A 16,800-nucleotide genomic window follows, 5' to 3' on the forward strand; every position below is an offset into this window, starting at 1 on the left:
TGGGCAGTAGATTTACCTTACTAATTATGATTTGCTTGCTATGTCATTATTAAAATTAAACTACAAAAGAAGTATGCTGGGAGATAAGAGAAAACTGGTCACACATCTGCTGCTATAAAATTAAGGCTATTTTTTTAATGTCACTAATTTCAACACTGTTAATATCCAGAGACATCTTAATTTACACTTCGAAGTATGTATTTTTCCTCCAAGTATAATTAAAAAGGCATTCTAACCCTGTGTCAAAAACAAAAACCCAACACTGGTAAACTTCAAAGTTTATCATCTTAAATTCCTAGTGAAATTCTGCTTAAGTGGATCATCAGTTGGCCTAACAAATGCTTTGCTATCCCATGATTTTCACTGTAATTTAACTTCATCTGAATTATAACTTTTTGCCTTTAGAATAAACACTTTATTATATTAACAGTTTTCTCTCTAGCGTTAAGTTCACATACAGTATAAAATGCCCTTGCCCCGCTAAATCTTACATTTATGAGAATCGATTTCCAAGTAAGAGGAAATCTAATTCTTAAGTGTTGTTCAATGGCTTGTGAATGTTCAGCGCTTTCTTCAGCATTTCAAAATGGCATGGTGTATATGATATATCAAGTTATTCCATACAGAGGACTCTTGGATCATAAACAGTCCAAGAAAACCCAGATACATTTACAGACCATTCAGAGGTATACATTTTGTAAGAGTCACTGTGGGAAATGCCTTGTCCTACTACGAATTATGTTGTGAAATCATTGTAATATTCACAAGTTCTAAAATCTTTAACCTATTTACTGAAAAGCCTGACAAACTGTTATGAAAAGTTTGCAGTTGTCAGGAAAAAAATTATTCCACCTAAGGTGGAATATTCTCTTAAGACACTTTTAAAGAAATAAGCATACAAATTACACATTGACAAGTTCAACTATAATCAAAGACATCACAGTGGAGCACGAAAAAAGGCAGGAAGCTTTGTCCAGACTTGCATGTGTTAACATTAAGTTTATGTGCGACAGAAAACCTTTCTCGAGTTAAAAAAGAAAGAACTCGTTGGCTAATCTTGTTAAGAAAAAAATCGAAAACTGATTTTCAAAAATTATCGTCAAAAGACGCAAGGGACGGAGTCACTGCGGGGGCCGTATACATACAACCAAAGGAATGTTACAGAGAAAAGCGTGTTCAGATTCTGAGGCCAATGTCTCCGAGGCTTACACATTTATTACCGCGAGTTAGTTTAGCCGGTAGTATGTGGAAAAAGAGGTGTAGGAGGATAGGTGGCCAAGATATTAGAGACCTCTCCCTGTCGAGGAGTCGTGACAGCAAGATCACTTCCTGGGGAAGGAGGAGCAAAAGGGAAGTTAAGAGGCCACCCTGACCAGGAAGTGACTCGCCCTAAACTAGCCCCAATCATATCTAAAAATGGGGGGATGGGGTGAGCCCCAACAGCTAAAGGCGGTAAAATAATTGCTTCTTGATTCGTCGCGACATCACCATCGCCCTCTCTCAAATACAAAAAGGGTCCACAGTCACAATTCAATAACGGAAAGTCTCTTCTCTCGCAGGAAGACCACTGGGTTGTGCCTCAGGCCCAGGAGTAAAAGAGTTGAGGAATGGGGAACTGGGGCCACCGTGAGGCAGAGGAAAGCCCCTAAAAGGGCAGCGAAGCGTCCCGACTGCGGAGAGCGTACGCCGGCACGGACCGAGAAGCTTCCTTCTCCTGGGGGCACTGCCGGGGTTCCCACCGCAGTCAGGTCGGGCCTCCCTACCCTGTCCCGGGAAGAGGCAAGAGAGAGAGGCGAACCCCTTACCTTCTCCTCATCCGACACCCGATCCTCGAAGTCGGCCATCTTGGGCTGCTCTGGCCCAGCCCGGCCCTGGCGCGAGGGAGGCTGGGAAGAAAGCCGAGTGATGGAATCACAGCGAGGGCCGTCCGAAGGACCCGCCCGGAAACGCCGACCGCGAGAGCGCCATGTCAGTTACGGACGGGGGTGATGGCTCCGGGCCCCGGCACCCACGGAGTCGGCTAACTTTAATTTTAAATCTGATATCTTTCTCACTGAGCTACACTCATTTCCCCACTTATTTTGGGGACGTTGGGAGCGTGTTTCGACTGGTATTGGCGCCAGAGCTGCAGCCATTTCCCTATTCATCTATGGGACGTTGGGAGAGTGTTTCGACTGGTATTGGCGCCCGAACTCCAGCCGACCAAATCGCTGTCGCTACACCTGTAGATTTTCCCAGTATCAGTGCTCTCCATGACAGCCGAGCCCAAAGGGCTTAGTGCTGCTCGGACTCTGGAACGGTTGGTGGTTTTTTCAACCCTAGGAATGGGGTGGAAGGCGACCCTCATTCGTCTGGAGGCTAAAACACTTAACTCCAGGGGTCACAGTTCAGTTCCTCCAAAATAGGTGCCGCCATCCGCCCTTTCCCTCCCTCGGAAGGAATAGGTAGCTCAGTCCTGGGGCGCTCCTCCACTTTTCAGATCTTCGTCCCCGTTCCCTGGGACTATCAGTTTTCACGGAGGCCAACTTTAGGTCCGCCACTATCCCAGGATTCCCGACTCCCGCTTTCCTGCCCTTCTCCCCTCCCAACTCCCGGCGCCAGCGGGAGCGGCAAGATGGCGGACGGTGACGGCTTAGGTGAAGCAGCGATTGCTGCGGCGTCTCCTGCCTCTGCTCCCGGCTTAAGCCCGTCGCTGGGCTGGAGGGAGCGGCTGCGGGCTGGTCTGGCGGGCACTGGGGCCTCACTGTGGTTCGTGGCGGGGCTGGGGCTGCTTTACGCTCTGAGGGTCCCGCTGAGGCTGTGTGAGAATTTAGCAGCGGGTGAGAGGCCCAGAGCTCCCCGGGGACGGGCGGCGGTGCGGGGTAGGGGGCTGTTAAAGGTGTCGGGGGCAAAGGCCAAAGGGCAGAGATTTCCTTATCACTGGAGGGCCTCGGAGAATGAGTTAGTTTAAGCGACCGAGTGGATTCTTTTTCTCTGAGGCCGCAGCTGATTGTCAAACTTGAGCTGCAGCCGCCGGCTCCTCCCGGAACTCTTAAGATCCGCCCTCTATCGTGTGCTTTCTGGCGCCCTAGGAGAAACCACCTGACAAGCTGTAGGCTTCAGGTGATAGGGCAGATTAGAGCAATTTCAGACGTGGATGCACACCCTCTGAGTCTCCCGCCACTCAGCTGAGATAACCCACACCCAGACAACAAAACATCTAAGAGAAAACACCACGATCTTAGCCAACTATTCTCATGTTTTAAAATAGCTTTCTCAAGAGATAGTTTCCGTTGTATTTTTGTCCGTTCTCTGTTTTAGACTTTATCTTGAGTAATAAAATAGAACAATGCAGGAAGTAAAGAGAAAGAGAGCGACAAACAGTAGTGGGTACTTTCCTTAGTTCTTTCTTTCAACATTCGTAGAGAGCTTGTGTGGGCTGAAGACCCAAAGACATCTAAGACATCTCAGAGGTGACGATCCCTTGGATTCTGCAAATACTCTTTAGCTGTAGCCGCGTCAGAGTGGATGGGAGCCAGGGCCTCTTACTATGTCATTACAAATCGGCAACCTCAAATTAAAATGGAAGTATTTCTATTGTGTGACGATTTTGACTGTCAGTGCTGTTTTATTTTTCTGTAGAAAGAGAAGGCAAGTGTTCGGTTTTCTATTCTGTGAGATAATATGAAAGACTGAGATAATGTTCTGAAATACTTTGGACCTTTTAAGAACCGAGTATGTAAATCCATATACAACTAACACACTAAAACAAGCTAGATAAATTGACCTTCCTAGACTGTTTGAAAAAGCTAATTTGGTGTTTCTGTTACAGGTTAATGAAGTGCTCACTAGTGGTTTGTACGCTCAGTGAAATGTTACTCATTGAGTTTATCTTTTTTTTTTTCTACATATTAATTAGATACGCCATTCAGATGAGAGTCAGTGACTTTACAGATTTTTATTTCTTTCTAAAACCCAAAGTATTTATGAGATTATTATTTGAAGTGAAGAGTCTGGTCCAGGTTTTCAGTGAATCAGATATAGGAAGCACTTGGTTTGCTTTGCTTAGTTTCTCTTTGGGCTGTTTTGCCTCTCCTGGTGACTTGTCAAATACTACACTATTTCCTTCCCTCTAATTTGAAACACTGATTTGAATCTCACCAAAATAATTAGGAAATCGTTTTAATCCTCCTTTGTAATATATGTGGTGCAACTGCAAAAGGTCTTGTCTAAATTATGATGTTCTTGGTTTTATTCTCAACAGCAAGCTAAATGATCTCCTTACATGTGGGAAGGCATTTTTAAGATACGATACAATGAGAATGCAAAGTAGCTTTTTAAAAAATTACAGCTTTCTCAAATGAATCTCATACTAGATATTAATCTATGTATGTTCCTCAACTCATAAAGACACCTACATATTTGTAACTTCAGTACTTTTAAACTTTGACTTTTTTTTTTTTTTTTCAGTGACAGTATTTTTAAATTCATTGACACCCAAATTCTATGTGGCACTTACAGGGACATCTTCTTTGATATCAGGACTAATATTTGTAAGTAGTTTCCATTTCCTTCATGCTTTGGTGTTTATCTAAAAATCAAATCTCTTTAAGTGGTTATAATTATAAGTACTTATAGATTAGCATTCTTAAAATGTGAAAAAGCATTATAAAAAACGCTGCAACTTCCTCTCTACTTTTAGAGATTGGTAGTATTCATTTGCATATAAAAGACTATGTTGTGGGGAGTCTAGTGGGAGGTGAATTCCCCAGGTAAATGCTCGGAAACTTGGCTTAGTAACAAAAATGAGTAAAATGGGCAGAGTGTAAAAAGTAAAATTTTTATTTACTTTGAAGACTCTAATCTGGACAGTACATATTCCTTCTAGAAAAGGCTATGTTCCTTCTAGAAAAGGCTAAAGATAATTGTTGCCATGTAGATTTGCAGACCGTATTACTAGAACTTTCAGTTTTTTCAAATGATTTCAAGAAAACCTGAATATAAAGTTTTTATCTTAAGTCTTCCAGTACTTTAATACTGGCAACATTGAGCAGACTAAAAATTTATGTGTCTTGAACTGGGCTTATAGTCTACCTGCCTAGAGTGTTTTACCTCTCTAGAGTGTTTAAGAGTAGAGTTTGGAAACTAGACTAACCATCACTTTAGTTGTGTGACTTCTTGAGCAAGTGAATTAACTTTTCTAAAGCTCCAATTTCCTCATCTATACATTGGGGATTATAGTAGTATCAACTTGGGAATTCCCTTGTGGTCCATTGGTTTAGGGCTCCCAGGTTTGACTGCTGAAGGCCGGGTTGGATCCCTGGTCCAGAACCTTAAGATCCCATGAGCTGCCTGACTTGGCAAAAAAAAATAAAAAATAGTATCAGTTTCATTGTTATGAGGATTAAATGAGATAATGTGTGTGAAAACTTGTAACAACATAGTAGCACTTGATGAATTTTGGCCATGTTATTCTAAGAAGTTACATAAAAACCTGTTTAATTCAGCTTTCTCTTGCTTTACTTAACCATGCTGTCATTTTTAATTTAAAAAGATTTTTAAAAATTTTGTAATCTTTATTAATATCCTTAGGAGCTAGTGTTTCCTAGTATCAACTTTGGAAAAATACTGCTACAGATAAAAATCTTAAGAAGTATTATGGCATGCATGGTGAATGCAATTTTTCTGAATTTTTTCTCATCTCTAGGTGGTGCTCTGTAACTATAGTAGAAATGTAAAAATAATAGCATTTGTATTGGAGTTGTTTTTTTTTTTTTCTATAGGGACACTACCATTTTGTTAAAGATGAAAAAGAGACTTTTCTCTTGACTTAAAAAAAAAATTGTTGAGGAAATCTGGATGAAAACTCTGTTTCTAAAAGCCTCAAATTTATTGATTTATAAATCCTTTTCATAATTTAGCATATTTTGCCATAGAATAGACTGCAAGGAGATCTAACCAGTCCATCCTAAAAGAAATCAGTCCTGAATATTCTTTGGAAGGACTGATGTTGAAGCTGAAACTCCGGTACTTTGGCCACCTGATGCAAAGAACTGACTCATTTGAAAAGACCCTGATGCTAGGAAAGATTGAAGGCGGGAGGAGAAGGGGACAACCGAGGATGAGATGGTTGGATGACATCACCGACTCAATGTACATGAGTTTGAGTAAACCCTGAAGTTTGTGATGGACAGGGAGGCCTGGCATGCTGGAGTCCATGGGATCACAAAGAGTGGGACATGACTGAGCGACTGAACTGAACTGATAAAAATCTAAATAAAGGAGATAAAATATCTTTAAACAGCTGATATAGTGGAAAAAGCACTGATCTTGGAACCAGCAGATGTAGTTTTGAATCTTGACTCTGCCATTTGGGCAAGTAACATGAATTGAGTCCTAATTTTCTCATTTATAAGGAGGGGAGAAAACTTAGACACACACACACACATATATATAATATTGATTCATAACATATAATATGTAAAACAATTTTTAAAATTTGTTACTTTTTTCAAATCAGAGTTTTAAATTTATAAAAATTAGGAATTCAAGTAACATTTTAAAGGTTGAACTGTGTCATTACCCTTGAAATATTGATGAGTTTTTATTAGCAAAGTTTATTTATAATTTCTTTTACCACCTGAAATGAGGAAGCTAGTTGTGCTGTGTTATTTCTACCTGAAGAGGTGTGCTTGGGAGCTTGAAGAATAGCAGCAAAGCCAGTTGTTTAGTTATTACGAGTACAAAGATTACTCTGAAAGGAAAAAAAGAGCCTATGGGAGCGCATAAAATAGTTTTCCATTCTGTGGAATCAGGAAAAATTCCCTCTGGACATGTCGTTTAAAGCTCACACCCAAAGAAGCCAGCAAAGGGAGTTGAAAAGGCTGGAGTATCCAAATATGAAACACTCTGCTAATTCAACACAGAGAGCTGCTTTAGATTTCCTCTTATAATAGCGATAAACTGTGGAAACAGAAAGAAAGGAATATCCTGATTTTTAAATAGTTCAATATGGGAAGCAACTTGACTCTTAACCTACATTAATAGTACTGCCAAATACTGGATTAGTATTTTATTGTTCAGAAGAACTTCTAATTCTTGTTAACCATATTTGCTGGATAGGACGTTGAGGCTCTGAGAATATAAGTGACTTATACAAAACACACAGCTAAAGTATGGCTGAATTGGGAGTCACTGTGGGAATTCTAACCCTAGTCTAGTGGTTAAGCACATCATATTAGTTGTTTCAAAATTATTTTTCTTTTAATTGTGCTACAGATAGACTAAAATGACATTGTAACATATTATTAATAGCTTAGACACTTATTATTTTTTAAATGCTTTATTTACAGACATTTCTTCTAGTGTTGCCTAAGCTTGTCTGAATTGTATGACAAAGCTATAAAAAGAAAAAAAAAAGCTACAAAAAGGCATTTTACCTCGGCTTGGTATGTGTTATCAGGGAATCTTGTGTTTGGTTTGTTTTTTGGAAGGAAAGTACATTTAAAAGACTGAATTAAACAGGAACGTCTTGAGAGAATGTTTTGACTTGAGCTCATATCTGCTGATCAGTTCTGTTTTAAATGAAAGATATTTTCTCTTTGTCACAGATATTTGAATGGTGGTACTTTCATAAGCATGGCACATCTTTTATTGAGCAAGTTTCTGTAAGCCATTTGCGACCATTGATGGGAGGAACAGAAAGCAGCATTTCAGAGCCAGGTTCTCCTTCCAACAACAGAGAGAGCGAAACCAGCAGGCAGAATTTGTCAGGTGAAATGAAATGTGTTTTCAGAGCTGTATAGTTAAGATTGTGTTTGACCGTGGCAGATAGAAAACATTTAACAATAGAAGTTTGTCTTTCCTTTAAATATAGGTTTAATGGCTGATATGGAGAGCAATGATCATCAGAGACCTAGACTCCTATTTTTTTTTGGACTCCTTCTGTTTTATTAGCCTGCCATCTCCTGTGCAGTTTTTCCTTGTGTTCCCAGACAGTCACTCTGGCTTCAGCCATCATGTCCACATTCTAGTCAGGAGGAAGGAGAACAGGCCAGGAGAAAGACACTTTCCCCATAGCAGCCAAGGATTCTTCCCAGAAGTGTTACATACTATTTTGACTTACTTTCTACTGGTCAGATCTTTATCAAATGGCTAGAACTAGGTATAAGGGAGGTTAGAAATTGTAATCATTTTCTCAATGTACATGTGCCCAGGTGATAAGGGGATCTTATTGCTGATAAAGGAGAGAACAGAGACAATTAGCCATCTCTGCCAAGAGAGCAGGCAGTTGGCACCCTACTCTAGTACTCTTGCCTGGAAAATCCCATGGACAGAGGAGCCTGGTAGGCTGCAGTCCATGGGGTCGCGAAGAGTCAGGCATGACTGAGCCACTTCCCTTTCACTTTTCACTTTCATGCATTGGAGAAGGAAATGGCAACCCACTCCAGTATTCTTGCCTGGAGAATCCCAGGGACAGAGGAGCCTGGTGGGCTGCCGTCTGTGGGGTTGCACAGAGTCAGACACGACTAAAGTGACTTAGCAGCAACAGCAGCCAAGAGAGCGAAGTTAGGAAAAATATTTTTTCTTGTCAGTATATTTACAAAGACATCAAAATCTATTATCAATGTATGAATATTATTTTGTCATACTTAAATTGTAGACCATTCTTATATATGTATCTAGTAATTATACAATTAGGAAAATAAAATCTTTGAAGCCAAATAGAAGTGACATTTTTGGATTATTGTTCCTTTCATTTGGTATGAAAATCCCATGGACAGAGGAGCCTGGTAGGCTACAGTCCATGGAGTCTCAAAGAGTTGGACAGGACTGAGTGACTTCACTTTCACTTTCATTTGGTGTAGGTTAAAATCATATGGTAATAATACAAATGAGTTAATTCTGTAGAATGCCATAATGTCTCATTTGTTCAGTAAACCAAACATGAAGTTTATATTAGTTTAGTAGAAAAATACTACCTGAGTGAAATTGATGGCACTTTTTATGTGTGGTCAGGGAAGTTTTTCAGAGAAAGAACCATTTAAACTGAGCCATAAAGTGTGAGTGGGAGTTGACCAGGATTAGTAGGGATGGGGTTGACAGCCATTCAGGAAGTACGGGAAGGAATACTGGTAATTTTCTTTCCTCTTCTCCTTTCTCCCCTTTCATAAAATAATTATAGAACTCTTAAGAATAAGGCATTTTGGATGTGAGGGTGATCTGGTTGCGACATCTGTCACCCCATTGGTCACCAGGGTTGATTCAGCTTATCTGGCTGGCTAGGCAGGTGTCCCCTTCCTCCCTCACTGCTCCATGTGCATTCCTCCCAAAGCTGCGTGCTCGGTGGAATAGTATGACCATCCCTGAGAGAGGAGGACTGGTCTTTGGTCAAGGATATATGAGTAGCTGCGCTCCCCTGCTAGAACCTCCAAACAAGCTCTCAAGAATAAGGCATGTTAAAATGAATATGACATAGATCTGTCATAAGGAAGCTCATAGTCCAGTTGTAAATAATTATAACAATAATGCATTCATTATACGATCTTACACCCTATTGTGAGACTGAGTCAAAGTTCTTTGGTTCCACTTTCTCTCCCTGGGTATCTGCATCTTATTCTATAATATTGTCTTCCATAGACATATATATTGGGAGAGCCAATTTTAAATTTCTGCCCTCAAGATCTCTTCCCTGGTGGCTCAGAGGTTAAGGCCTCTGCCTGCAATGCGGGAGACCTGGGTTCAATCCCTGAGTCAGGAAGATCCCCTGGAGAAGGAAATGGCAACCCACTCCAGTATTCTTGCCTGGAGAATCCCGTGGATGGAGGAGCCTGGTGGGCTACAGTCCACGGGGTTGCAAAGAGTTGGACACGACTGAGCGACTTCACTTTCACTTTCACATTTCTAACTCTGCTAGAAATCTTCACCTTTGATGTCCCTCAGCAATCCTAAGCTTACAGTCCAAAGTGAAGCTGCTAATTTTCTTTCAATAGATACTCTCCACAATCCTAAAATCTATTAATTTCCATAAGAGAAACCTTTGAATTGTTTTAGATAATAGCTCTTTTATTTCCCCTTTCTTCTCCAGACTATTGACCCTCATTGTTTTCCCCTCAAAAATTACCTTGACTCTGTTCTACCTTCTTTTAGTTCAGCATTCATTGCCCCGTATCTGGGCCTTAGATATCTCTTTCCTGGATTATTGCTGTGCATCCTAACTAGTTTCCATGCCTATGATACTTCTCCTTTTAGCACATTCTCTCCCCTTACTATAAGAAAGTGGTTCTCAAACCAGGAATCTTTATACTCTTCAAAATGACTGAGTACCTCACAGAGCTTTTGTTTAAATAGTGATTATATGCCCAGTATTTACCATATTAGAAATTGAAACAAATTTTAACAATACTTATTAATTATTTTAAAAATAACAGAAACCCATTGCATGTTAACATATTTCTATGAACTGAACTGTGTCTCTCTCCCACCTCAAATTCATGTGTTGAAGTTCTAACCTCTAATATAATTATACCCAACCTATGGTATTTAGTTAGGGCAACCTGAGCTAATACACATATCATGAAAAATAATTATATTTCCCCAAATAGGAAATTTTAATCAGAAGACTGCCATTGCTTTACATTCACTTAAATCTCTTTATTATCTAGCTTAAAAAAAAATAGCTTATTCTTATATCTGCTTCTGGCATTGCCTGTTGTGAAATGTTGTTTTGGTTGACATCTATGAAGAAAATCTGTTCTCACACAGATGCATAGTTGGAAAAGGGAAGAATAGTTTAATAACCTTTTCAGAAAGTTGTGGATATTCTTTTTTAATACAACAGCAAAATTTACTGAGAGATACTTTCTTAAAGTTTAGTTGGAGTATGGAATCTGATGCTATACCAATTAGCTCTTCGTGTTCTGTTACATTAAAATCCCTTGGTGTCCCATTTTGAATGGGTCTTTCATTGTTCATTTAGAAAATACTCATTCCCTGAGTTATGTTTGTCTTCCAAATATTGATACATTGTTAGTTTTTAAAAATGAGATTTATTAATATCACCACTAATTTCACAGAAAAGCCTTTAAGTATTGGGAAATTGTCAAGTTCATGGTAACTAATACAAGTTTTTCAAAATTCCAATGTGTACTTGAAAGTTCAAATTTTATCATCAGCAGCAAGTACTGTTTTTTCTTCCTTGAATTTGGCAGACCTACTTTGTTCACCATTCAGAAAAATGTCTGCTAGGTATTTATCTGAATAATCATAAAGTTGTCTCTTGGTGATTCTTTCAGATAAAAGTGATACTCCACGGAAAAAAAAGTTAGTTCAGCTCAAAAAACAATTGCTTATATTGAAGACAACTTTCATATTTTTTTGCCTGTTTACTAGATTAGGGGTGAGGAACCAATTACTACTAGTTTAAAATACTGGCAGTTTTACAAACCATTGATTTTGTACCGTCAGCCCAACTTCGCAGGACTTGCACTAGTGTGAGGCAAGTCAGATGCTTGGGGCACAAAATTTAAGGACGCCCTCACTCTCAGGGTGGCTCAGATGGTAAAGCGTCTACCTACAATGCAGGAGACCTGGGTTCAGTCCCTGGGTTGGGAAGATCTCCTGGAGAAGGAAATGGCAACCCACTCCAATATTCTCGCCTGGAAAATCCCATGGACGGAGGAGCCTGGTAGGCTATAGTCCATGGGGTCGCAAAGAGTCGGACACGACTGAGCGACTTCACTCACTCAAAAAGTTAAAAAGGCAAATAATGCCTTCTCATTTATTATGAAATGTGTTGTTAGTTTGCAGTTCCATGCATGGTACTTTGACAACTGCTGATCTAAACAGAGACCTGATATTTGTTATCTTTCTATTTATAAACATTTGATGGCTTCTTACTAAGAACAATATCTAAGCTCTTTATGTAGTATATAAGCGCCTTCATCAGTTTCCCCCAGTCTGTTCTGTAGCCTCATTTACATCTCTCCTCACCTTCTTAGGTGTTACTCAGTCATCTCCGACTCTTTGCAACCCATGTACTATAGCCTGCCAGGCTTCTCTGTCCCTGGAATTCTCCAGGCAAGAATACCGAAGTGGGTTGGCTTTCTTTTCTCCAGGGCATCTTCCCAATCCAGGGATCGAACTCAGGTCTCCCACATTGCAGGCAGGTTCTTTACCATCTGAGCCATCACGGCAGCCCTCTCACCTTCTACCGTGTACTTTAATCTTCCACCATGTACTCTAATTGAACTATGCTGTGTGATTTTCTAATACTACTTCTTAGAATGTTCTTCATCTGGCAACCTTCTACTCATTTTTTACAGTGGTTCAAGTTTAAAGGATTCAAGTTTAAAGCCTGGCGCACTACAGTCCATGAGGTTGCAAGGAGTCCAACATGACTTAGTGACTCAGTTCAGTTCAGTCGCTCAGTCATGTCTGACTCTTTACGACCCCATGGACTGCAGCACGCCAGGCTTCCCTGTCCATCACCAACTCCCGAAGCTTGCTCAGGCTCACGTCCATCGAATGACTAAACAACAACAAAAACAACATTTAAATGTCACCTCCTTTCCAAAGTCTCCCCTTATTTCTCCAGAGCAAACTTAATCACTTCCTTTTTATTCTTAGACCAGAACAGCTCTCTACCATAGCACTTTGCACACAGTTTAGGTGATAGTTTACATAACTGATTCTCATGCCACATGTAATTCAGTTAAACAAGTTAGTTCAGATTCTGTGGTAGGTTCTAGAAATACAAACATGAACAAAGTTTTAAAAGCTTATATTTTAAAGGGAGAAACCTGAAAACCAAACAGATAGTCACTTTGTAATATGGTAAGTGCTATACTTGAATTGTGGACCAAAGGCTACGGAGGCAGAAATAAGGGAATAACTATATTTGATTACATGCTGCATGACAGCAGGGATGGTACATGCTTTATTCATCTTTGTGTTATACGTGGCCAGCATTATGCTTACCATGTTGGCTAAATTAGTATTTAACTACATTAGATTAAACTGTCTTAATTTCCCCCTTTTTCTCTTTGTTTTTTTTAGAATGTAAAGTATGGAGAAATCCTCTAAATCTTTTCAGAGGAGCAGAATATAGGAGGTATTACATTTTGCTTTCAGTATAATTATGGCATTGGTTTTAGAGTAAAAGTATTATGGAAACATTTATTTTTACAGATATATCATAATTACAGATTACAGATTATCATAGCTCTTCTAGTTGGAGTTACGGATATATCATAAGGTAAAATGATTAGCCCAGAGTTTAATTTTCTGCATCTTGAATATGTTTACTTTTTTCATGAGAAACATTGCTTCAAGCCATGTTTGTGATATATAATAAGTGTACATTTGGTCCTTGGTTTATGACAGAAAGCCTTTTCAAAGAATTCATGAGGTTAAGAAAAATTATAAATGTCAGCATATTCCTGTGCATATGTGCTCAATTTCAAATTTGACAGTTATTTGACAGTTTACTAGAAGATATCAATCTGAATGTGAATATAAATTTCATTTGTGCAACAGTACAGGGTATACTATTTTTATATTGTATTTTATATTGCCATTCCCTGGCTACACTATTGTGTCCATTGCTCTTCTGGTTTTTACTCTAAATGAGAAAACTTTTGAAACTTATGACAAAAGATAAATTTATTTGTTTGGAAAGGGGCTGTGTTTTACCTGGGAATAGCATGGGGTATGTCATTTAATTCATTGAACAAGAAATAGTTTATGTCTACTGTATGTGGACGTTGTACAAAATGACGGGGATGCAAAATGATTAAGCAGTAATCCCTGTGCATAAGTAGTTGATAGTGTAGAACAGTCACATCCTGGGAAGTCAAAGCTAGCCTTTTCTGATAGATGTAATTAGCCTATATTAAGGGATTTTGCAAGAAACAGGTCCTTGAACTTCTCACTGTGTTTATTAAAAACCTTTTAGGCTATTATTCTTGTTATCTAGTATCTACTTCATGAAAATCTTAAAGAGAAATTTCTTATCTTAGTATAAGGAACTCTTTTTTATAATTTTACTTATTTATTTACTTTTGGCTATGCTGGATCTTTGTTGCTGCGTGGGCTTTTCTCTAGTTGTGGTGTGCTGGCTTCTCATTGTCATGGCTTCTCTTGTGGAACACAGGCTCTAGGTGCACAAGCTTCAGTAATTGTGGCACATGGGCTCAGTAGTTGTGGTTCCTGGGATCTAGAACAAAGGCTCAACTGTTGTGGTGCATAGGCTTTGTTGCTCTGTGGCCTGCGGGATCTTCCCAGGTCAGGGATTGAACCCATGCCTGCATTGGCAGGCGGATTCTTGACCAGTGAGCCATCAGGGAAGCCCAGGATAAGGAATTCTTAATGCTTCTTTTTGAACTCTTAATGCTTCTTTCTTAATGGGAAAGTATAAAATGCATTGGTAATTATTGTGTGGTTCTGGGAAGCTTAGACTTGTATTATAGCCCACCTTTAGCAAATTTATAGAACTCTTTGCTGTGGGCCATTTTATGGCTCAATCCTTGTTTTACTTTATTGAGTCTTTTAAAATTTGCTTCTAATTTAGGTTATTGATTTGTTGTTTTGTTGTGTAGTTGCTAAGTTGTGTTTGATTTTTGTGACCCCCGTCGACTGTAGCCTGCTAGGCTCCTCTGTCCCTGAGATTTCCCAGGGAAGAATTCTGGAGTGGGTTGCCATTTCCTTCTCCAGGGGATCTTCCTGACCCAGGGATTGAATCCACATATCCTGCACTACAAGTGGATTCTGTACTGCTGAGCCACCAGGGAAGCCCTAAGTTATTGATACTATACATATATTTTTTTAACTGCTTCAAATCATTTTGGGATTAATATAGATTGTTAAATTTTTTTATGATTTTAGAATGTGTACCAAACTTTGCTAAGTGAACAAGTGTTTGCTTTTTCTTTTTTCTTCATGATAATTTCTCGCAAAATAGCTAAAAACTTTAAATAGCAAGACAACTTATTAAATAACTTAAAAATCTTTGATCATATATATATAATGTGCTTTTAAAATGCCTTTTCTGATTGCAAAATACATACCTATTCATAGAAAGTTGGAAAATAAAGAGATGTATAGAAAGAAAGTAAAAAAAAAAATCACCTTTTTCTACCATGAAGAGACAACTGCTACTAGTGTTTCCATCAAGACTCTCTTCTATATATGTGTATATAGAAACAAAACTTGAACATCATAATATATGAAATTCACCATATGTGAATTTCCCACAGAATTTCTTCAAAACGTGAATTTTAACAGTTGTACTATATTTTATTGTAGAGGTACCATATATAACTTACAGATTATAGTTCACTGTTAACAATTACTCTAGAAGGATATTTTTATATATAAATATTTATTCACATATATGATTATTTTCTTAGGGTAGATTTGTAGCACTAGGATTACTGAGTCAAAAGGTGTGAACAGTTTTTTTTCTTCCCTTTGAATTTTTTCTTCTTTTAATGTTGAAAAATTTCAAAAATAAGCAAAAGTAGAGTGGTAAAATGGAATTCCATTTGCCAATCCTCTAACTAGATGTGAATATTTTTAAGCCTCTTTTGAAAATAATTAATTAATTAAGTTTTGCTTACGCTGAGTCTTCATAGCTGCATCCAGGCTAATTGTGGGAAGTGGGGGCTACTCTTCCTTGCGGCGCACAGGCTGTTCATCGCTGTAGCTTCTCTTGTTGTGGAGCATAGGCGCTAGGCATGCAGGCTTCAGTAGTTGTGGCGCTAAGACTCTTGATACTTCATAATTGATTTCTGGGAAGAGAAATGTAAATACCAATTTATAACAGGAATATGTGTGAATCGATATCCCACTTCACTCTTGATGACATATATTTGCCAATTTTATAGGTGAAAAGTAAAAATGAGTTATTTTAATTTATTAGCCAGCTTGTTATCTGCTATTAATTCCTGAGGGTTTTAGGGTGTTTTCTTCTAGCTTCTTTGTAGTTTTACTTTTCATATTTAATTCTAATTCACTGAGAATTTAAGTATACTTAATGAGGTATATATTTCAGTCAAATTGTTTTATCCATTCAGATTCAATTTTGAAGCACTGTTTGTTGAATAATCTAGCCTTTTCCCTTTTGGTTTTAGATGTTTTATTATTGTACTCTAAGTAGTTTGTGTAGGTTATCTCTTTTGTTTTATTGATTACAATAAGCTTTTGAAATCTCCTTAAATAAAATTTGTAGTAGTAAATTTTGAATTTTAAGTAGTGTCTATTATAGCTGATTGATGCTCTCTCACGTTCAATTTACATATTTTCTTGTATTTTGGTAAAGATACACTTGGGTGACTGGTAAAGAGCCACTTACATACTATGACATGAATTTGTCAGCTCAGGACCATCAGACCTTTTTCACCTGTGACACAGACTTTTTACGTCCTTCAGATACAGGTATGTGTCATATCTGTTCTTGGGGTGAATAGTAGTCATTAAAATTATTTTCAAAGTTTTTTAGTGTAATTTATTATACAGAGTTATTTGGCTTGGAGTCGTTTGTATCATTGATAAGAAACCCAGAATAAATTGAAACTAATTATGATTGTAAACTAGGTTATTATTATAGTCTCTTGTCTTATACAGAATTTAAATTATTTTATACAAATTAGTTGCTTCTTTTACAACTTAAAAAACCTTTCAGATCAAATCCAACAATGGCTTATGCAGAGAATAGTGTACCCAGTTTTGGTTGGGGAAATTAACACCTGAAATCATACATTTAAAAAAAAAAAAGAGTAAGGCAGAGTTAAACATTGGGGCACAGCATGCGGAGAAAAATTG

The 16,800-nt window shown here is 38.4% G+C and overlaps 2 protein-coding genes across 20 annotated transcripts in view; one reads left to right on the forward strand and one right to left on the reverse strand.

The window, feature by feature from the left end:
- CAPZA1 (capping actin protein of muscle Z-line subunit alpha 1) overlaps positions 1 to 1,886 on the reverse strand; it is a 44,173-nt gene extending 42,287 nt beyond the window's left edge. The window contains 1 exon segment of the mRNA NM_001083480.2: positions 1,806 to 1,886. Coding sequence (NP_001076949.1) covers positions 1,806 to 1,844 — 39 coding nt within the window. The 5' untranslated portion in view covers positions 1,845 to 1,886.
- The window catches only part of ST7L (suppression of tumorigenicity 7 like), a 142,685-nt gene continuing 127,765 nt past the window's right edge, over positions 1,881 to 16,800 (forward strand). For 6 of the 19 annotated variants that reach the window (XR_003033852.2, XM_024989471.2, XM_010803191.4 and 3 more), the window contains exons 1-6: positions 2,599 to 2,819; positions 3,405 to 3,452; positions 4,450 to 4,532; positions 7,590 to 7,752; positions 13,036 to 13,090; positions 16,298 to 16,413. Coding sequence is in view for 18 of the 19 variants with exons in the window: in XM_024989471.2 (XP_024845239.1) it covers positions 2,615 to 2,819; positions 3,405 to 3,452; positions 4,450 to 4,532; positions 7,590 to 7,752; positions 13,036 to 13,090; positions 16,298 to 16,413 (670 nt within the window). In the remaining variant the exon portion in view is untranslated. Of the gene's footprint in view, positions 2,300 to 2,598; positions 2,820 to 3,404; positions 3,453 to 3,621; positions 3,715 to 4,449; positions 4,533 to 7,589; positions 7,753 to 13,035; positions 13,091 to 16,297; positions 16,414 to 16,800 lie in introns of those variants that run through there. The other 13 variants (XM_005204136.5, XM_024989472.2, XM_024989476.2 and 10 more) reach the window with 11 other exon arrangements.

The sequence above is a fragment of the Bos taurus genome, chromosome 3 (genome assembly GCF_002263795.3).
Source record: "Bos taurus isolate L1 Dominette 01449 registration number 42190680 breed Hereford chromosome 3, ARS-UCD2.0, whole genome shotgun sequence".
In the NCBI taxonomy this organism is placed as follows: domain Eukaryota; kingdom Metazoa; phylum Chordata; class Mammalia; order Artiodactyla; family Bovidae; genus Bos; species Bos taurus.